At 45.1% G+C, this 21568-nt stretch overlaps 1 protein-coding gene and 1 long non-coding RNA gene across 3 annotated transcripts; one reads left to right on the top strand and one right to left on the bottom strand.

Annotated features, from left to right (window-relative positions):
* The first annotated feature begins 1558 nt into the window (after nt 1-1558).
* Nucleotides 1559-21178, top strand: ACTL6A (actin like 6A). Of its 2 annotated transcripts, none has more exons than XM_083442337.1 (14): nt 1559-1717; nt 3392-3468; nt 5254-5428; nt 6485-6585; nt 7524-7621; nt 8936-9030; nt 9813-9919; nt 11198-11287; nt 13005-13066; nt 14616-14730; nt 18233-18313; nt 19795-19890; nt 20128-20214; nt 20681-21178. In XM_083442337.1, exons 1-14 carry the CDS (start codon nt 1693-1695, stop codon nt 20759-20761), a joined length of 1290 nt encoding a protein of 429 aa, XP_083298463.1. In that variant the 5' UTR covers nt 1559-1692; the 3' UTR covers nt 20762-21178. The 2 variants fall into 2 exon arrangements, with proteins under 2 accessions (XP_083298463.1, XP_083298464.1); XM_083442338.1 differs by lacking the exon at nt 1559-1717 and adding an exon at nt 1887-2109.
* Nucleotides 14737-18252, bottom strand: LOC310678512. Its single transcript, XR_014511798.1, has 3 exons — nt 18117-18252; nt 16767-17755; nt 14737-14911 (listed from the first exon to the last, which is right to left on the bottom strand). It is a non-coding gene; the product is annotated as an uncharacterized lncRNA (long non-coding RNA).
* Nucleotides 21179-21568: the final 390 nt, after the last annotated feature.

The following is a 21568-nucleotide window of genomic DNA, read 5'->3' as shown; positions in this document are numbered from 1 at the left end:
TGTGATTTTATAACTAAACAGGTCTGTAGTCCTCGGATGAAGGGCATGGATATTAAATCAATAGATAACAATAAAATACAATCTATAATACATGATAGAATTTCCAGCAAGTCATGGAGCACATTTGCAATTGCTGCAACAGGCAGAAAAATCATCAAGTGGCCCGAAAAAGACCCTGCTTATTTAACTTATATGCAGAATTCATCATGCGAAAGGCTGGGCTGGATGAATCCCTAGCTAGAATTAAGATTGCCGGAAGAAATATCAACTACCTCAGATATGCAGATGACACCACCTTGATGGCAGAAAGTGAGGAGGAATTATTGGACTCCATGATCACTGCAGATGGTGACAGCAGCCATGAAATTAAAATACGCCTGCTTCTTGGGAGAAAAGCAATGACACACCTAGACAGCATCTTAAAAAGCAATCACCTTGCCAACAAAGGTCCGTATAGTAAAAGCTATGGTTTTCCCAGTAGTGATGTATGGAAGTGAGAGCTGGACCATAAAGAAGGCTGATTGCCAAAGAATTGATGCTTTTGAATTATGGTGCTGGAGGAAGACTCTTGAGAGTCCCATGGACTGCAAGAAGATCAAACCTATCCATTCTGAAGGAAATCAGCCCTGAGTGCTCACTGGGAGGACAGATCCTGAAGCTGAGGCTCCAATACTTTGGCCACCTCATGAGAAGACTCCCTGGAAAAGACCCTGATGTTGGGAAAGATGGAGGGCACAAGGAGAAGGGGACGACAGAGGACAAGATGGTTGGACAGTGTTCTTGAAGCTACCAGCATGGGTTTGACCAAATTGTGGGAGGCAGTGGAAGACAGGAGTGCCTGGCGTGCTCTGGTCACGAAGAGTCGGACACGACTAAACGACTAAACAACAACAACAACAACAACATGGCCTTTTAAATTGGGTGGTGTGTCTGTTTGTGGCAGTGTGATTGTGTTGTCTGATATTATGTTACTTATTTTGTGTTTTTATAACTAAACAGCTCTGTAGTTCTCGGATGAAGGGTGGTATGGATATTAAATCAATAGATAACAATAAAATACAATCCATAATACATGATAGAATTTCCAGCAAGTCATGGAGCACATTTGCAATTGCTGCAACGGGCAGAAAAATCATCAAATGGCCCGAAAAAGACCCTCCGAATTGCACAGGCTTCCACTGCAAAGTCTGTAATCCTACGTAGTTACTTGGGAGTAAAGCCCCACTGAACATATTGGGACTTGCTCCCGGCTAAAGCAACCTGGCTGCTGCCAATCAAAGAAGCCGGCTGCCGCCAATCACGTGACCAGCTCCAACCCACCTCCCTGCTCCGCCTTCCGCCCCGCCCCTCTTTGAAAATCTGCAACCGAGCGTGGTTTCTTTCCCCGCAGCCACACTCCGAGACTCCCCTCGCGACCTTACAACCGCCTGGACGAAAGCCGAGAGGGAAGAAACGCAGCGGCGGTCCCGCCCAAGGAAGGCGGACGCCGGCGATTGGCTCGACGGCGCCTTCTGCGCCGCGATAGGCCGGCTGAGGAAAGGACCTCGCTGCCTATTGGCTGGCTATGGCAGAAGGGCGGCAGTAAGCAAGGTAGGTCGAGCGGGCGGAGCTTGTGTTTGAGAGAGTCGGGGGCGGCCTGAGGTGATTTTTCTGTGTGTCGCTGCCGGCCGAGCGGTGAAGTCCGGAGCGGACATGAGCGGCGGCGTGTACGGAGGGGGTAAGTTCTCCTCAGAGTGGGAGGGGCTGCTCCTCTTTTTCTCTCTCTTCCCCTCCCCCCCCCGGACCGTTAGGGCTGCGCGTTCCACCGGCTCGCTCTCTTCCCCGCGGGGAGGGGGAGGCTGCCGCCGCCGCTCGTCCGGCGGAGCCTGAAAAGGCGCCTGTGCCTTTAAGGCGGGGCGACGGGAGGGAGAATTTCGTCCTGGGCAGCTTCTCCCCGCATCTTGACGCGCCGAGGGGGAAAGCTTTCCTCTATATTTATTTACTTTACCAAGTTTAAAAACTTTTAAAGAAACCGAACGTTATTATTATTATATTTTAAATCTGAATGTAGGAAATATGTGAACGGTTTTTTAAAAAAGAAACGGGCTTAGATAGCCATTATGAATCTGGGTAGGTTTGCCTGAAGGAGAAAAGCTTTTGGCAGGTCTGCCTTCATATTAAAAAAGGGATTCCTGTGTTAATATTCAGTTCATGAAATTGGTTAAAAAAAACAACAACCCACACCCTCAAAGCGGTTTACCAAACAAGAGAAAAACAATAAAATGGTCACTTAACCAAGAAACCACTTGATTATTTAATTTTTCTACCACTCACTATATTGTAAGTTGTGGCAACAGCAGACAGCTTAAACAAAAATACAGAGTTGCATATAAGTTCTATATAAATCAATGTCAATTCATTTTCCTTCTGGCGTACCCCTCCTTTGCAGCTTCCAGGTTCTCTCAGCCAGAGTCCAAGCAAACTCAGCTCACCCACAACCTTCCAGAACCATTAAAACATGACTCCTGTTTCAGTGTATCTGAAGAAGTGTGCATGCACACGAAAGCTTATACCTAAAAATACTCAGTTGGTCTCTAAGGTGCTACCGTATAATTTTTAAGTTCGTTTGGAAGGATTCTTTTAAAGTCTTTCTTAGATCATATAACTTTTTTGAAGACTTGATTCTTTTAAGGGTGTTTTTAGGTTTTTAAGAAGAGTCTTTAACTATTTTTCGAAAGAATTGTTTTAATTTATTTTGACTACGGCAGACCAACACGCTACCTATTTGAATCTAGTATAACAGAAAGTAAAAAGCCACAATAGAATAGACTGAAATGAATTAAAACTCATACAATCTTTGAGGACACCTGGGTAGGCTCGTCTAAATAAGAATGTTTTCAGCAGATGCCGAGAAGAATGCAGTGATGGTGTCTGCCTGATATCAATAAGCAGGGAGTTGCAAAATGTTTGTGCCACCAAACTAAACAACCCAAGTTCTTACAGATGCCGTGCGGATACTATGTGGCACCTATAAAAGTGCCAGTTCTACTGACCACAGTAGTCGAGTGGCACATATCGTTGCAGGCCATCTCATAGGTAATAGGTGTCGCCATGTTAGAAGGATATATTTATCACAAAGGGATCTGTAGAAAGAGCACTGTGTGCCTTTAAAAGCTTCAAGGTGGTCCTAATCTACAATAGCCTGTGGCACACTTTACAGATTAATTCTGTGTGTAGATTTTTGGAAGCAACCTGCAGTCCCAATGTGATATTGGAAGATTGAAACCTTTTCTAGTTGTCCCACTGTTGTTCTTCCCTTTTGATGTCTTGAGATACAGCCTTTTACCAATAAACACATGTCTGATAAGGGTTTGTTTTCAAATCGACACAAATTGTGAATTTGTGTTTGCAGATGAAGTTGGTGCTCTGGTGTTCGACATCGGCTCCTATACAGTCAGAGCTGGCTATGCTGGGGAGGACTGCCCAAAGGTGAGAGCAGAAGTGAGACGTTAGATTGATCAATAGAATTTGGGTTTCCTATGCAAAGAACTCCTGAAATACTTGTATATATTGTGGGATAACTCTGTATGCTATAGCAAGGGACTTGAAATCCCTTGAGCAATAAATGATAGTCCAATAAAATATGGTATATGAAATATGGCATTTTAAATAGTAGCATTTGCAATTTCTTGGTATAATGTTTCTGCAAAACACTGAGCCATTTCTTGTCAGTACGCCTTTGAGCCGATGCCAACGACTGGGCTCAACAACCGGTTCTGCCCCAACTGGGCTAGGCAAACTGAAGCACTTCCAAAGACCTTCCACTCCTGGAAAGCAGGTCTAAGTGCCCTGGACCCACAACTGTCCATTGTGAGCACCAGACTCAGCAGAGTATAAACAACATAGAAGAAAGCTGTGAAGTATAACTTCTTTTATTTCTAATAGCTACTGCAAACTAAAAAACCAAAGAGCTACTGGCTTGCATGAATGTTACAGCTCTCACTCAGCCATCTAATCTCTACATAGATAACACACAGACTCTCCACAGAGTCAGGCAGGAGCGGAAGAAGCGAAGAGCAGTTTCCGCCCCCTCCTTTCTGAAAACATCATATCAGGAGATTTTTGCAATGGGAGGGGGTGAAAATATCAACATTTCTCTCCCTTAACACACTTACTACCTATCATCTTTCTTTTACCTGCCCTGCAATTTTCTCCTGAGTAGTTTTTGCCTTTTCCTCTCCTTTGAATAAGTAGTCTTCATTTGACGTGGCTCCCTAGAAATTCTTCCACCGATTACTTCATGTTTTGGCTGTATGTTTAGGGGAATATATTGACAAAGGTCAGAGTTTTTTTTAAATAAGAGGTTGTCCTGGTTTGAGGGGAATGTTATAGTGAGATGGCCCGGGCCAGAGGGATGGATAAATGTGGGAGTCCCATGTTTAAATCTCTGCTTGGCTGTGAATCTCAGTGACGTGATTTGGCCATGTCACCTTCTCAACTAGAATTGCTAGTTCTTGTAGTAAAATATTCTGGGATTTGGGCAAGTGCAAGACAGAGCCTTATAAGCAGTTCAACTATACAGTGGTGCCCCGCAAGACAAATGCCTCGCAAGACGGAAAACCCGCAAGACGAAAGGGTTTTCCGTTTGCAGAGGCGCTTCGCAAGACGAATTTCCCTATGGGCTTGCTTCGCAAGACGAAAAATGACGAAAAATTTTGAAATTTTTTTTTGCTCCAGAACCCCTTTTCCTGAAGCGCTAAGCTGCTAAAAGCATTTTAGCAGCAAAACCGCTAATCCCCCACCCCTTAAAAAGCCGTTTTTAGCCCTTAAAATGTCAATAGCACTAATAGCGCTACTCCGTCAATGGGCTTGCTTCGCAAGACGAAAAAACCGCAAGACGAAAAGACTCCCGGAACGGATTCTTTTCGTCTTGCGAGGCACCACTGTAAATGCAGTTCCAGAGATTTCCCCCCACTCCACGTGTAGTGTGAAATCTTTCTTGAAAAGTGTTTAAATAATGTGCACATTATATAAGTGAGCCAGATTATGGAAAGCCTGATGTATCAGAGAGTGTAGCTATATTTTCATTTTTGCCTTGGTGAAAGCTAATCCTTTCACGCCCCATACAGAATAGAGGCATGGCATGCCTAACATGCTGTAGGAATTTGAGGCAGTAGTGATAACTTTCTTTCTCTTCCCCATTAGTTAGGCTTGATGCAAACAGACAATCTTTATGTACCTTGGTGCATTTTGTTTCCAAATCTCCCATTGTAGGTTGATTTTCCCACTGCCATTGGCGTGGTGCTGGACCGGGATGATGGGAGCTCCATGATGGAAATTGATGGTGACAAAAGCAAACAAGGAGGCCCAACTTACTACATAGACACTAATGCATTGCGAGTTCCAAGGGAGAACATGGAAGCCATTTTACCTTTGAAAAATGGAATGAGTATGGTGCTTTGCATTTTCCTTTCCTTTTTTCTTAAATCTTGAGTATTGATTTCAGACACATCACAAAGCATTAACCTTTTTACCCACAAAATGGCATTGTCCTGCTTTGTGAGAATGTTTGATCTGGAGTTGAAAAGAAGTTTATTCTGGTGGTTTTTGGGCCAAGTGTTTAAAGTTTTCTAGATCTACTCAAAAGCTGTGGATATTCCCTTTTACTTATGTTGACCTCTTTTGAAATAGGTTTTCTTGTTTAGTTTGTAAAGCTGGTTATGGGATGAATATAACTGCTTAAATGGCAGTGTGTTTTGAAAAACATGCCCCTGTCCTGTCAAGGTTTATCTATGCTCCCTTTTCTTCAAATATTCTACTTATTTGGAAAGACAGTCGCCAAGTGTGCTTGATTAGGACATTCTCCAAATAACCATGTTCAAAAAGGCACCAATGGGACACTGAAGGTAGAACATCTGGAGAGTTGGAGATCCTTCCTTGATTCATGGCATTTTTTTAAAAAATACAGATGTATTGCTTAATCATGTATAATGCAAACATTGTTTGCAAACCCTCTTCATATTAGTTTCACATCCAGCCAGCTGTCTGGTTTGCACATAACACTAAACCAAGCCATGGTTCCCTGTAAGGAATACAAACCATCACTAAGTCTTGTGTCTGCAGAGGACCAGTATTGCTTTGAAAGTGAACTGTTGTCAATTAGCAAGGAGATTGTCTTGTACATTTTTAAATAATCTGATTGTACAGTTGCCTTCATAGGGTTATTCCTGCACCAGTGCTTACAGTGAAGTATAGTTAGAATCCTTTAATCTCTTTGGGCTGTGAGATTGGCTTGAATGCTGTGTACTTTGATTCTTTAGATACAGGATTTCACTGATGCAAGGATGGAAGCGTGACTAGGATCCCTCATCCTCCTTCCTGACTCCTATACTGTCCACATGCTCAGCCTTGCACTGATAATGTGCTTCACGTTGCATACATGCCTAAGCTAGAGCAGCACCTCCAGCAAAAGCAGCAGATTTAATTTATTTTTATGTTGTTACAGTTGAGGACTGGGACAGCTTCCAAGCCATTTTGGATCACACCTACAAGATGCACATTAAATCTGAAGCTGCTTTGCATCCCGTTCTAATGTCTGAAGCGCCAGTGAGTAAAAGCCCAGTTTCTTTCCTTGAAATAGCCCATCAAATTTTGAAGCATAGAAGGCAGTTTGACTGTTGTGAAGCTTGCAAACTTGGGGGTGGAAGGGGGAAGAGCAGTTAATTAAAAAACCAGGACTTGGTAAAAGAACCTATCAAGATGAACTGTAATATCTGTGACTAGATTGCCTGTATGGACATGGTAGAAATGGTTATGAGCACTGCCAGAGAAGAAATGTCAGCACTGAGGAAGTTGTGGGCATGGAAAGGGGAGTAGCAGAAAGGGATGATCTATCTACCCACCCCAAACACCAAAGCAAGTAGTCTGCATCCCCAAGTGGAGAGGTTTGGAGCCTGATTTCTCACAACTTTTTGGATTATCCCTGTAAACCTAAATGTGCAGGGGGAAAATATCAAGACAGGGGTTATTTAAGGGTTATGTCATGTGGATTATTCAAATTAAATGCGGACACTGACAGCTGCGAGCACAAAGTAAACTCAGTGTAGACAAGCCCTTCCTCTCTCAAGTGATTTCTTCCTGTTGCCTTCCTACTCTTAGCTTGTTTCTTCCCTTTTAACTATGGTTTGAAAAGCCACTGTAAACTATAGTTTTAGCTTGTGATTTATGGCTCAGATGCTATATTGATGCACATATAATATGAGATGTGGTCTGCTCTGGGAAGGAAGTCACTTGAGAGAAAATGCAGAGATAGCATCAGGTTCCAATTTCAAGCCATAGTTTGCAGGAAGCTGATATTTTGTCTGCATTAGGCTCAAGTGATGCTTCTGCATGAACCTGCCCACTGATTTGTAAATAGGGAAGTATCTCACTTTCCTACCTGACATATTATTGCACTGTGAATATTTAAACAACCTGTTCTGAGTGTGACATATTTCTGCTCAAGTTATAGGTGAATTTGTTTTTTTATCTTTGCACTCTTGTAGTGGAACACCAGAGCCAAGCGTGAGAAATTGACGGAGCTGATGTTTGAACATTACAATATCCCTGCTTTCTTCTTGTGCAAAACTGCAGTTCTCACAGCGTATCCCAAACGTGTTAATGAATAAGTGGACATCATTACAGAGCTTTTTGCACTTTTATAGAAAAAAACAAACATAACATATTTTTCTGTGTATAAGACTAGGTCCCCCCCCCCTAAAAAGTAATGTCCAAAATTTGGGGGCGTCTTATACACAGGGGCCATCCTCCCCCATTTTCTTAAATTGGATTCCCCCAAAATAGGGGGCGTCTTATACATGGGGGTGTCTTATAGACGGAAAAATATGGTACTGTTTTTAACATTTAAACCAAGGTGTTGTCACTGTGCTAGTCTCAAAGATGGGTTGGTTATATTTATTGGGTTGTAGCCAAAGTTATCTCTCAGCTGATATTAAGGCTTCTGTCAGCTGGAAGGGAAGCGATTTCCAGTGATTACCTCAATCCTCTGGAGTATATTGGGAGGAGGGGGGATATTAAAAGACCCTTCCCTCTCTGTTCTGCTGTTGAAAGACATACAATCAGCTGAGCAACCCCGTTGGATTTCAGCCTTGCCAAATTCATTCTCCAGACAGAAATAAAAGACCCTAAGGTCTGAATTAACTTTGTATATACTAAGCTGCTTAGTATTGCTTATTGAAATTGTTTTTACCCTGCTTCTCAGTGAAAAGGTTCCTATAATAAGCATGCTTTTAAAGCTTTTTTCCTGCCTGGAGAAAGCCTTCTTGAATGGCAGGGTATGGTATGGTAGGGTGTAAACTATGGTATCATCGCATCAGATGACAAAGCGATAAACAACTACCTGACATTCAGAAGACATCTTAAGGCAGCCCTGTTCAGGGAAGTTTTTAATGTGTGACATTTTGGTGTATTTTTGGTCTCTGTGGAAGCCGCCCAAAGTGTCTGGGGAAACCCAGCCAGATGGGCGGGGTACAAAAATTATTATTATTATTATTATTATTATTATTATTATGTGTGTGTATGTATGTATGAATGAATAAAACTCAACAGGAGGAATAAATTGCCCATTCAGATGGTGTAAGAATTAAATGATATAATCCTTTCAGGAACTGGAGATTGGTGTTTGAGTTTCAAGCAATAATGCAGCTCAGTCCTATGCATATTTATTTAGAAGCAGGTCCCCCCACTGAGTTCGGTAGATCTCACACCCCAGCAAGTATGGATAGAATTGTAACCATAGTGTAAGTATATATTTTTCTTAGCTGCCTTCCTCAAAAGCTGCATGTAATTTTGACAAGAAAGGATGTGCGTATCAGGTCCAAGAGCAAAATGAACTGCAGTGCCATTTGTGTTTTTGTTGTGCCCAAACCCCATTGTCTTCCTTAACCCTTCCAACTAGCTTTGCTAATGGCAGATCCACAGGCTTGATCCTGGATAGCGGAGCAACCCACACCACTGCCATCCCAGTGCATGATGGATACGTGCTCCAGCAAGGTAAGCATTCTTCCAGAGGAGTTGGTAGAAATCTTGGCTGCCCCGTTAATAAGTGAGGTTCAGGACAAACAGATGAGAGGATTCCTTTGCCCAACACAGGATTAAATCATTTGAGGAATTCCCCCCCCCCCCCCGAGATGTGGTGATGGGTTGCCGGCTTAGATCAATCGATCCTTCATGAGCTTATTTTTAAGGCATCAATATAAGCCAAAATTCAACCTTTGTAGGTATACTCTTGAGTACCAGACGCTAAAGAACAAGGCCAGAAAAGGGTCATCTTTTTCATGCTTTGTGTGCTTGTGCAGGGGCGTCTAAAAGCCTCTGCTAAAGAAAGAGTGCCGGACTAGAGGCCTCAGTCCACTCTTTTTTAAAAAAACACCACCACCACCAAACCCTCCCCCCTGTTATTGTCGTAAGACCAATGTATTCAAACTTTACAAAACAGATACCTTACACTTTAATGTAACATCTTTCGTTTGCGTTTTGTATGTTACCCCTTGCCTGAGTCTGAGTGCATCTGCTCTGTGAAGTCACTTACCATCTTTATTCTGCAGCCTAGTTGCTCTTGAAGGGGAAGGGGGCGGTTTGTGTAGCAGAATGCTCTTCCAGTCTGCCATTGGACTGGAGAACAGAGGTCCCTGAGAATGCAGAAGCCAGTTGGCCTGTTACTAAGGAAATAGCTCTGTTTATTTGGGGTGGGGGGGTGACTTCCTGCATGCAAAATGTGATATTGGAAGATTGAAACCTTTTCTAGGTGTCCCACTTGTGTTCTGCATTTGCAGGCATTGTGAAATCACCTCTGGCTGGGGATTTCATTACGATGCAGTGCAGAGAACTGTTTCAGGAAATGAACGTGGAGATAATTCCTCCATATATGATCGCATCAAAGGTAATAGATTATACTGGAAAGAATGAAAGGGGTTGTTTGCTTTGTGTGTATGTTGGCTGCTTTTGTGAGCCTCTCCTCCAGTCCAGGCAGTATTTCTCAAGTGTTTTGAACTTGGGAGCACCTCTTGAACCTCTGCCTTGTAGGGCCCCCAAAAACAAACAGTTTGCACGCGTGTTCATCTCTCATTTATACAGGGCCTTCAGATCATTTGGCTGAGAAATGTTCAGTGAGGAATGCTCGAGTGCATGTGAGCCACCCCTTAGATTTTAGGGCTGGAATGAGCAATTGGGTACTGTATATAAAGAGCAGCACCTAGCTCTCCCATTACCCTGGGGGATGGGTTGGTGGTTGGGTCTGGTTTGTTATTGATGTATTTAGTGTATAAGGAGTTTTTGTTATTAAAACCTTGTTTAAGTTATTTTTGAGTCCCTTTTTAATGCATGGTCTCCCCAGCAAGCTCTCTGCAGCGCTTCTAAACTGCAAATAGCCAACAATGTCCACCACTTGGTTCTCATGGTTCTAGGTGAACAATCGGTTTGACTTTTAGTAAGGCAGCTGTGAAGGAATCGCCCAACAAACCTGCAAGGCAGGCTGCTGAACCGCACTCCTTTCTGCTTTACAACTGTCACCAAAAGTTGCAAGGAGAGGTACTGCCAGCTGAGTGAGCTCCAGACAGTTCCCCCTTGTCTTTCTCAGATCAAGGCCTGTAGCATAAAACCAAACAATCTGGCACACAGAATAATATCCCTTGCGTAATCAGTAGGAAGCCAAAAGCCTGAATCCGATTTAGAAACTTGTATGGTGAAATTGAAGAAAGTCTTGTGGGTCCCATTGGAAATGAAATCAACAAGGGTTCTCTAGATACTCAAGATGAGACAACTTAGAATCAACAGAACAAAGGTTCAACCAGACACTGTGCTTAAACAACTTTCACAACAAATTGTACCCCCTTTTAATACCCTAGAGTAACATAGAGGGAAGGAAGGAAAGATGGACAGGAGAAGGGAAATTTCTCTAATCAGGAGGGCGGAAGGGTGTTGGAAGTAAATGTCATGTAGCACCTAAGGACAGGGCTGATTAGTGCTTGCCAACACGGGAAGGTGAGAATTGGAGGGACAGCTCCCTTATTGACTGGTTGAAAAAGCTCATGAAACCAAGGCTCATCCTGTGGATTTGTGGAAAGATAACAAAGAAGTTGGAATACAGGCCCTGTATTCTTGGCCTTTGTTAAATAATGTATTGGAATGTAGACACTTTGACCCTGATTTGCTGTTGCAGGAAGCCGTTCGTGAGGGTTCTCCAGCAAACTGGAAGAGAAAAGAGAAACTGCCGCAAGTCACAAGAACGTGGCACAATTACATGTGCAATGTGAGTATGTTCTTCCAGGTCTACAAAGAAAATAATTTTGGAAGTATGCCTTGCGCTAGATAGGATTCCTCTGCTAGAGGTAACTTGGGATGAGGGATCTGTGGCCCTCTAGGTCTTCTCAAGACTTCTACCTTTCATCAGCTGCAGCCAGCTGGCTAGTGGTTGGGGATGATGGGAATTGTCAAACAACATATTGGGGTCGGGTGGGTAGGGGAGCATAGGGTCCCTACACTGCCCTAAATAAACTCAGATATAACTAGCACTTGTGAATGTGTTAGGTTTGCATAATCAGGAACAGTGCTTAAAAAAATATGGGGAATGGCAGAAAAACTCGAGACCCTGTTCTTGCAGTGGCCGACCAGATGCCTGTGGGAAACCCAAGCACAAGAGCACTCACTTCTCTCGCGGGTTCCAGCAGTTGGTTTTCAGAAGCATACTATGTAGACAGAGCATGACTAGTAGCCATTGATTGCTTTTCCATAAACTTTTCTACTTGTCGAGAGCCAGTGTGGTGTAGTGGTTAAGAGCGGTAGTCTCGTAACCTGGGGAACTGGGTTCGCGTCTCCGCTCCTCCACATGCAGCTGCTGGGTGACCTTGGGCTAGTCACACTTCTTTGAAGTCTCTCAGCCCCACTCACCTCACAGAGTGTTTGTTGTGGGGGAGGAAGGGAAAGGAGAATGTTAGCCGCTTTGAGACTCCTTCGGGTAGTGATAAAGCGAGATATCAAATCCAAACTCTTCTTCTTTTTTAAAGCAATCCATGTTGGTGGTCTTCACTGCCTCCTGTGGGAGTGAGTTCCGTAGTCTAATAATGCTCTGCATGAAGAAGTACTTTCTTTTATCTGTTCTGAATTTTATCTTCCAAAATTCGTCTTCATTGGATGATCCCAGGTTTTAGTGTTACGAGAGAGGGACTTCCCCATGCCATAATTTTATAAACTTCTATTGTGTAGATACTCCTCTTTTCTCTAAACTAAAAAGTCTGAAATGTTGTAACCTTTCCTCTTTGAGGAGTTGCTCCACCCTCTTGATCATTTGGGTTGTCCTTTTCTGAACCTTTTCCAACCCAGCAATATATTTTTTGAGGTCAGGCAACTAGAACTGTATGTAGTATGTGGGTCAATGGGAGAGAAAAGATGAAAGCCTATGTATGATGGTGTGATTGAATCTCTTGTTTTAGGTCATCATTGTTCTAAATTAAAAATGTCATCCTGGAGTTCCCATGTATAGCAACGTGGAAACTTGAGAATTGCAGGATATTGCAGCTTGATTACTGTGAAGGTTTATCCCGGGGGGGGGGGTAGCCTTCATTTCTTAGGTCTGCTTTAGTATACTTTACAGGTTCTGCTAAGAATAGCCTTAATTTTGAAGATGGAAGTACTGTTGTGGGGGCAGGACGAGAAACCTCTATGGCATTTTATTTGTAGCTAATGCAGACATTTCCCTTCTAAGATTTGTCCTTCTGTAACTCTGAACCAGGTCTGTAACTCTGAACCAGGTCTGTAACTCTGAACCAGGTCTGCCATTTCACAAATTCTTCTGGGGACTCTCCATAGGTCATCTACTCTGAGTCGCTGAGATATTACAGATATATGTCAATGTTTTTGTCTGCCTAGGATTCTCTTGTATGGTCCACAGTTCCTCCTTTCTTTGATCTTCTGGTGTTTGGAACATGAAACCTCATACTTGTTTCTTTTCAATACTTTCTCCTCCACAGTGTGTGATTCAGGACTTCCAGGCTTCTGTCCTCCAAGTGTCTGATTCAACTTATGATGAGCAGTATGTTCTTTTAAAATTATTTTCCACTTTACAATGGCTAACTTAAGTAACTGGGTGATTTCCAACCTGAGCCTGTGAACATCATACTAAATTATTGTTTAGCGTTACAAGAATGAGCCTCTCCTCTTGCTGGGCTTGCACTTTTTCCTACAAGCCACCCCAGCAGGGTGTAAGGAAGAATTTGAAAGCTTTTGGTTCTGTCTTTGATTAACCGCAACTTGACATGTTGTGTCAACACTGGACAAACTGTGGTTAATCTTAACTCTGGCTATGAAAACAAACCAATTTCAGACCATAGGGTGATACTCAGCTAAGTTTTTCTCAGAGTAGACACATTGAAATTAATAGTCATGGCTAAGTCAGGTTCATGAATTTCAGTAGGTCTACTCGTGAGTGAAACTTAGTTGAGTGCCACCCATGGTTTATGAAGCTGACTTGTTTTCACTAACCATAGCTGAGAATAACAACAATTTAGGGCAGGTAAAAGCTGCTTAAAGACAACCAGCAAGCAAGCATTTTCTTCAAAAGACAGAAGCACTTTTTCAACCTCATGCAGAGCTGTTCAAACTTGGCATCAAGAATGGGGGACATTGTTCGCATTGACAGCTCTGCCAGTGTCCCCTTAGAATGGTGGACTAGAACCTGAGAGACCTGGGTCTGAATCCTCACTCAGCCATGAAACACTCTGGGTGACCTTGAGCTAGTTGCTGCCTCTTAGTTGAACCTACTGCAAAGGGTTGTTGTGCAGTTGAAATGGGGAGGAGAACTATGTACGCCACCTTGAGATCCTGGGAAGAAAAGGTGGTATATAAATGTCATAAACAAACATAATGTAAGAATAACCTGTCGGATCAGGCTAATGGTCTAGTCAAGCACCCTGTTTTCATAGTGGCCCACCGGATGCTTGTGGGAAACCCAACAATAAACATCCATAAAAATGGCAAAAGTGGTTTATTTCCCAAATAGGTTTTTAACTTAAACAATTACAAGCACCATAAATAAAGAGTTCACTTGCAATATGTCAGTGGTTCAGTGTTCATTTCTTCTCTTTCCAAAATAGATTTTATCTTAAACAATTGCAAGCGCAGTAAATAAAGAGTCCACTTGTGATATACCAGTGGTTTAGATTTTGGACGTTTTGTTGCTAAAGAGGTGTAAGGGGTGCAAGCTAGCCAGCCAGGCCAACCCCTCCTTCCCAGCATTCCAGTTTTAATAGCTAGTGAAACTGTTGGGCAGAGTCTCTTAGTGGTGAAAGGATGAGACTGTGAAAAGAACTTGTAGAGCAAGGAAGAAAAACAAAAACAAGGGCAACATGGAAATCTTGGGAGAGGGGAAGGGAATTGTTTGGATATGGGAGGGGTACATTGCTCTAATCCCTTCCATGCCACAAAGATCTCTGGGTGGCCTTTATCAGTTCCCTGTTTCCTGGGATTGTTGCAAGAAAAATTTGGTAAGAAGTGCAATTTGCTGTGTTGTGCATGAGAACTGGGAAAGAAAAACCTGGCAATGGTGGAATGCCTTCTAAAAACGAGTTGTTTCTGCCCTTTAGGGTGGCTGCACAGATGCCCACGGTACATTACGAATTCCCCAATGGTTACAACTGTGACTTTGGTGCTGAGCGGCTAAAAATTCCTGAAGGCTTGTTTGACCCTTCCAATGTAAAGGTAAAACTAAGTAGGACAGTATGTGAGATTGCATTTTGTGTGCAAGCATCTAGCTAACGTTATGGAAGTATATAGGAGTCCGTAAAGTTAAATGTCCTGAAATCTTTTTAACTGTTTTAAATGATTTGGGGAAGATAAGAAATAGCAGGATATTTGGAGCTTCAGATGAACCAGAATGTGTCTTGCATTACCGTATTTTTCGCCCTATTGGACGCACCGGCCCATAGGACGCACCTAGTTTTCAGGGGGGGAAATCAGGGGAAAAAAATATTATTCCCCCCCCCCCCCCGCAGCTCTGGGAGCAGCGGACAGGCTTCACGCAGCCTGTGTGCTACTCCAAGACCTTCTCCCTGCTTTTGTGGGAGAATTCCCCCACCTCCCGCAAAAGCCCACAGGAGCCGTGCGCGACTCCTAAGGGCTTTTCGACCAGGAGGGAAAAGGGACTGAAATGGCCAGTCAGTCCCTTCTCCCTCCTCGGGGAAAAGCCCCCAAGAGCGGCGCGCTCTTCAAAGGGTTCGTGGCTCCTGCTGCCTTTTCTAGGAGGTGGGGGAATTCCCCCACCTCCTAGAAAAGGCAGCAGAAGCCAGGGAGCCCCTTTAAAGAGTGTGCGGCTTTTGCCTCCTTTTGCGGGAGGTGGGGGAATTCCCCCATCTCCCGCAAAAGCCCACAGGAGGGAGAAGGGACGGACTCAGCCAGTCAGTCCCTTCTCCCTCCTCGGGGAAAAGCCCCCAAGAGCGGCGCGCTCTTCAAAGGGTTCGTGGCTCCTGCTGCCTTTTCTACGAGGTGGGGGAATTCCCCCACCTCCTAGAAAAGGCAGCAGAAGCCAGGGAGCCCCTTTAAAGAGTGTGCTCCTTTTGCGGGAGGTGGGGGAATTCCCCCATCTCCCGCAAAAGCCCACAGGAGGGTTGGAGAGTAGTGGGATGGCGTCGCACGCCTTCCCACTGCCCCCCATCCTCTGGGGCTGGCCATGGGGGAAGCGCTGCTTTCCCCCCCGCCCGCCTCCAACCCGGGTTGGAGAGTAGCGGGAAGGTGTCGCGCGCCTTCCTGCTGCCCCCCAACCTCTGGGGCTGGCAATGGGGGAAGCGCTGCTTTCCCCCCCCCCGCCAGCCTCCAACCCGGGTTGGATAGTAGCGGGAAGGTGTCGCGCGCCTTCCTGCTGCCCCCCAACCTCTGGGGCTGGCAATGGGGGAAGCGCTGCTTTCCCCCCCGCCAGCCTCCAACCCGGGTTGGAGAGTAGCGGGAAGGTGTTGCGCGCCTTCCTGCTGCCCCCCAACCTCTGGGGCTGGCAATGGGGGAAGCGCTGCTTCCCCCCCCCCGCCAGCCTCCAACCCGGGTTGGAGAGTAGCGGGAAGGTGTCGTGCGCCTTCCCGCTGCCCCCCATCCTCTGGGGCTGGCAATGGGGGAAGCGCTGCTTTCCCCCCCCCGCCAGCCTCCAACCCGGGTTGGAGAGTAGCGGGAAGGCGTCGCGCGCCTTCCCGCTGCCCCCCATCCTCTGGGGCTGGCAATGGGGGAAGCGCTGCTTTCCCCCCCACCAGCCTCCAACCCGGGTTGGAGAGTAGCGGGAAGGCGTCGCGCGCCTTCCCGCTGCCCCCCATCCTCTGGGGCTGGCAATGGGGGAAGCGCTGCTTTCCCCCCCGCCAGCCTCCAACCCGGGTTGGAGAGTAGCGGGAAGGCGTCGCGCGCCTTCCCGCTGCCCCCCATCCTCTGGGGCTGGCAATGGGGGAAGCGCTGCTTTCCCCCCCGCCAGCCTCCAACCCGGGTTGGAGAGTAGCGGGAAGGCGTCGCGCGCCTTCCTGCTGCCCCCCATCCTCTGGGGCTGGCCATGGGGGAAGCGCTGCTTTCCCCCACCGCCAGCCTCAAAGAGCAGACTCTCCTGGCTTCAGCGGAAGCAACGCAAAGCCTCCGGAGCGCAGGCTTCGGAGGCTTCGCGTTGCTATCGCTGAAGCCAATGAGCCTGCATTCGCCCCATAAGACGCACACACATTTCCCCTTCATTTTTGGAGGGGAAAAAGTGCGTCTTAAAGGGCGAAAAATACGGTACATTTCTCATAGCATTACATCAGGGGTGGGGGACTTCTGGTCTCCGGGCCGCATTGTTTCTGGCAGGGATCCTAATTTGACCCATGAGGCCATTTCCTCCAAGTCCCGTCCATCTGCCTCGCCTCTGAAATTGCAGGTGACTTCAGGTGCGAGGCAGGTGAAGGCATGGCTGCCATCACTTTGAAATTGTGTTGAAACAACTTGCAAATGGATGCCATTTTCAGCTTGTCACCTGATTCCATAATAGTGCCAGGTCATCAACAGGTGATTGGGGGAGGTGGGATGGGGGCAGGAAGGATCTGGTCTGCCAGCTGGATCCAGTTCCCCATCCTTGCATTATATGAGTACAGACCATGAAGCATCCTCTCCTACAAGTGGTATATTTCCCCCCATATCCTCACTGTTTTGTAGAACTGGTCGGCCACCAAGCTAGCACAGCTCACCAGCCATGTATTGCAGCCCATTGGGAGGTTGATAAACCTCTGTTGTTTTGCTTTCTGCCTGGATTGCAAATACAGTATATGGTCGGCTGGGTTGGTTGGTTTGATGGGTCATATATTGTGCTTCTCTGATGAAGACTTTCTCTTTCCCAGAAATACCCACATGCAAGACTATTATGACTTGCCCTCTGATAAAATCCATTGTTAGCAGACTGGGACTTACCTGTTGAAAGGAAAGGTCCACTCTTGCCTTATATTGGAACAAGTTTAGTAGCAGTTCTAAACTGGATAATAAGTTGGGAAGAAAGATTTTATTTTTATTATAACAATTTCAGTGAATGGGCAGTAAGGTACATGCTAACAGTATTTGGCCCTCCCCAACAGCATTTTCAGATTTTGCCACAGTTTGTTCTCCCCACTGCTTGTGCAAGGGATTTCATGGGCTTTGTGCTATTTTTTAAAAAAATGGGCAAACTCTCACACACTGAGAAGATATGGCTAGGCGAGGATTCCCAAGAGCTACAGCCCCTCCTCAACCAATGTACCTCCTGTCTGAAAGGTAAAGGGACCCCTGACCATTAGGTCCAGTCGTGGCCGACTCTGGGGTTGTGCGCTCATCTCGCTTTACTGGCCGAGGGAGCGGGCATACAGCTTCCAGGTCATGTGGCCAGCATGACTTAAGCCGCTTCTGGTGAACCAGAGCAGCGCACGGAAACGCCGTTTACCTTCCTGCTGGAGCGGTACCTATTTATCTACTTGCACTTTAGCATGCTTTGGAACTGCTAGGTTGGCAGGAGCTGGGACCAAGCAATGGGAGCTCACCCCGTCACAGGGCTTCGAACCACCGACCTTCTGATCGGCAAGTCCTAGGCCCTGTGGTTTAACCTACAGCGCCACCCGCGTCACCTCCTGTCTATGGGGCTGGAAAAAATAAATACAGGGCATATTCTATCACACTGTTATCAATTTGAGTCTACTATAATAGCAGCATTAACTTGCCATTTTCTTTCTTCCCTCTCCAGGGTTTATCTGGCAACACAATGCTTGGCGTGAGCCATGTGGTCACTACAAGTGTCGGGATGTGTGATATCGACATCAGGCCAGTAGGTATTAGTTAGGCATGGTGGTTTAATAGAAAATAGACCAGGGAGTGATTCCCTTTCCTTAGCTAAAATTCAAAGTGCCCTGAATAGTGATCTGCTCCACACAATGCTGCCTGCTTGCGTTCTTCAAGGGAGAGCTGGTGTAATGTCTTGCCTTGGCAACAAACTAGCTTTGTCACCTTAGGGGACCTACTGCTCTTTCAGTCTCAGCCCTTCCCATCTGCAAGGCAGTGGTGGTCACACTGACTTAGTGTAAGATAATGTTGACGTTCTTTGCATATCCTCTAGCATACTGCATAAATGTTAGCTGGTGTGTGTTGATAATACATTAGGAACGTAGAAATTTGCCTTATACCATGTCAGGCTATTTGTCCAGGTGGCCCAAGCTTGTTTATCATCTGACCAGAAAGATAACCAGAACTGTTTAAAGGGAAGGTACCAGGGCTTGGACCCAGGTTCTGCTGTGTGCAAGACATATGCTCTAACCACTGAGCCAAAGTCTGTGTTTCTAGTAGTTTTGAAATGATTTACCCTACCTTTCCATCCATGCAACCCCAGCAATCAGTTGCTACATTTAAATGGACCTGAAAATGAATAAAATCCCAATCGACAACATTCAAAAAGAGAAGCAGCAAACCCAGGCAGATGGTTAGTTACCACCCTGGCATTCTGACCTGACATCTAAAGGCAATGACTAATGGGCAGACTACTCTGCCCTGTGGGTGCCACTACTGAAAGGCCCTGCCCCAGGCCATAACTCTGGCCAGCTGGTAGGATATGGAGCAGGGCTTCTGATGATCTAAACGTGTGTGTAGGTTCATGGGCAATGAGGTGGCCCTCCTATGTCTCAGGTGGTCAGCCTGATCCTCTTCTCTTGAGGATTGCAGCCCTGTATATTGCAACTCGCTCCCATTGCAACAGATAAGGTACGCTTTTGAGTAAGAGCGCCTAAGACCACAATGTAAAATGTGAAGGTAGGATTCCCTGTAGTGCTGTTTTCCATGAAATGGCAGAAACTAAACTGGGCTGGGGTTGCCATCTTCATGGTCCAGCAGCTTGATTCCCTGCATACCCACATTCTGCATTGTTGCTTTGTCCCCCAGTCGTCTTCACCACCTCTGTCAGCAGCTTGCCCAGAAGAATGAGCAAATGTCGAAAGTCCATGAATGTTGTCCATGCTAGATTCATTTCTCAGGCTTCTGGTGAATTAGGTATTCCCATCTGCCAAACTGTGGGTTTTAGTATGGAATTATCTAGACTTCCTATGTAGCTTTGAAGAATTTACCTAGTGGGAAAGTTCATTTCTTGTGTCTTCTGCACTGGAACCCTTCACAGGTCTTAAGCATGCTGGTTATTTTTTCTTATACTGTTTTATCAGCAGAGTGAAGTTGTGACTTGTTTCTTTCAGTATATATATCTGTGTTGTGAAGGGCAACAGAGGAAAAAATACCATTATAATGAGTCCTGCCTTTGTTCTCCAGGGTCTCTATGGGAGTGTGATTGTAGCAGGAGGGAACACCCTACTACAGAGCTTTACAGACAGACTAAATAGAGAACTGTCTCAGAAAACACCTCCGGTGAGTGGCTACCAAACAGCCAACATTTTCCTTGTACTTCTTAAATGTGTGCAGGTATTTGGCTATTGAAGCAGTGCTCCTGCCAAACACGAGACCGGTGAACTGCAACCAGTTCAAAGAGAAAGATAATGCTTCTAGGCATATACAAGCCTGTAGCTTGGGCATTCCTCAGATACCCCTTTGGATCTGGGCCAATTTAAAATGACAATAAATATTTTTTTTCTCTTTTGATTTCAGAGCATGCGACTGAAGTTGATAGCGAACAATACAACAGTAGAGCGAAGGTTTAGTTCCTGGATTGGTGGCTCCATTTTGGCTTCTTTGGTTAGTAGATTGATAAGGCTTGATTGGGGGGGAAGCAGCGCTGCTCAAAAAGGTTACCCAAGAAGATTTGGGTGAGACTTAACTCCAATGGGGAGAGTTTGCTAATAGGGAGAAATCTGATGGACGTGTGTGTGTGTGTGTGTGTGTGTGTGTGAACAGTAAAGCGATTTCCCCATTGGAAACTACTATAGGCATGATCATTATTTCAAAACGCCTTCTTGAGGAACAAGATCATACCTGAACTACCTTGTTTCTCCTTGCTTGCCGTCTTTAGAGCAGTGATAACCAATGTGGTTCCCTGTGGATATTGTGGGACTCCAGCTGGCCAGTTGGACACCTAGGAATTCAACAAGTCCAACATAAAAACAATAGCTCTTTTCAGCTTCCTCTCATTATGGTTTCTGTTTCATACTCTGCACTGTCCTTTCGAAGAAAAGGCTACCATCTTTGGTTTTGTCTCTTGCAGGGGACCTTCCAGCAGATGTGGATCTCCAAGCAAGAATATGAAGAAGGAGGGAAGCAATGTGTAGAAAGAAAATGCCCATAAAAACCTGGTTTTTTTATTATAAAAAAAGACAGCTGCCTTTCCCAGCGCTTCTAATATTGGATAGCTTTAGCATACTCAGGAATCCAAAGTTTTGTGTCTCTTTTGTAGGAAATGTATACTTTTTTGTGCATTCTGCAATCTCCCCTTTTTAACAAACCGTAGGTATTTTAAAAGGCCAACATCATTCTGTCACAGCAGATGGATGCCCACATCCTTTGTAAATGCAATAACTCTTATACAAACTCTTTTTATAATTTTTGTATAGATATATATTTTCTGCAAAATTCCCGTCCCCCCACTGGAAACAAAGCTATAAACTGTGGATGTAATCTCCTGCCTTTATGAGAAATGTGTCTACTTTCAGACTAGTCTTCCTTGTTACGTTGGCCTTAATAAATTCCTCTAGTTTGTCTTAGAGTCCCTTTGTGTTTGTTTCAGAGAAATTCTGTTTTACATTCACACAACTAATTAAATGAGAGGAGAATGGATGGTACTCAGTTCTTGGTTGAACTAATCCCTGCCTTTAATACTACTGTTTGCTAGATCTGCAGTAATAGTGTTCTCTTTGTGTGAGTTGGAGGGATGGTCCTTGAATACAGGAATCCTTTAACTTTTTGCTTCCCTGGTGCCCATGCTACTTGCATCGTAAATTGGGGTTAATATTAACAGACCTGAAGCAAATCCAGCCCAGCTGCATAAATTGTGCATATTTATGCAACTTTTGATCATCGCATGGGCCAGAGAGCTCTGCACGACCCCCCAAAACCTTCCTGTCTTTTAAGTATAATTGCTAAGTAAACTCAACAT

The sequence above is a fragment of the Podarcis tiliguerta genome (assembly GCF_965153285.1).
Source record: "Podarcis tiliguerta genome assembly, chromosome: 5".
In the NCBI taxonomy this organism is placed as follows: Eukaryota; Metazoa; Chordata; class Lepidosauria; order Squamata; family Lacertidae; genus Podarcis; species Podarcis tiliguerta.
Note: the sequence above shows the minus strand (reverse complement) of the source record. Positions and strands in the feature narration are given on the sequence as shown.

Coding starts and splice junctions, on each gene's coding strand:
- ACTL6A (XM_083442337.1), top strand. CDS start 1,693: ATGAGCGGCGGCGTGTACGGAGGGG. Junction 3,469..5,253: donor CTGGGGAGGACTGCCCAAAG/GTGAGAGCAGAA, acceptor CTCCCATTGTAG/GTTGATTTTCCCACTGCCAT. Junction 19,891..20,127: donor TGTCTCAGAAAACACCTCCG/GTGAGTGGCTAC, acceptor TTTTGATTTCAG/AGCATGCGACTGAAGTTGAT.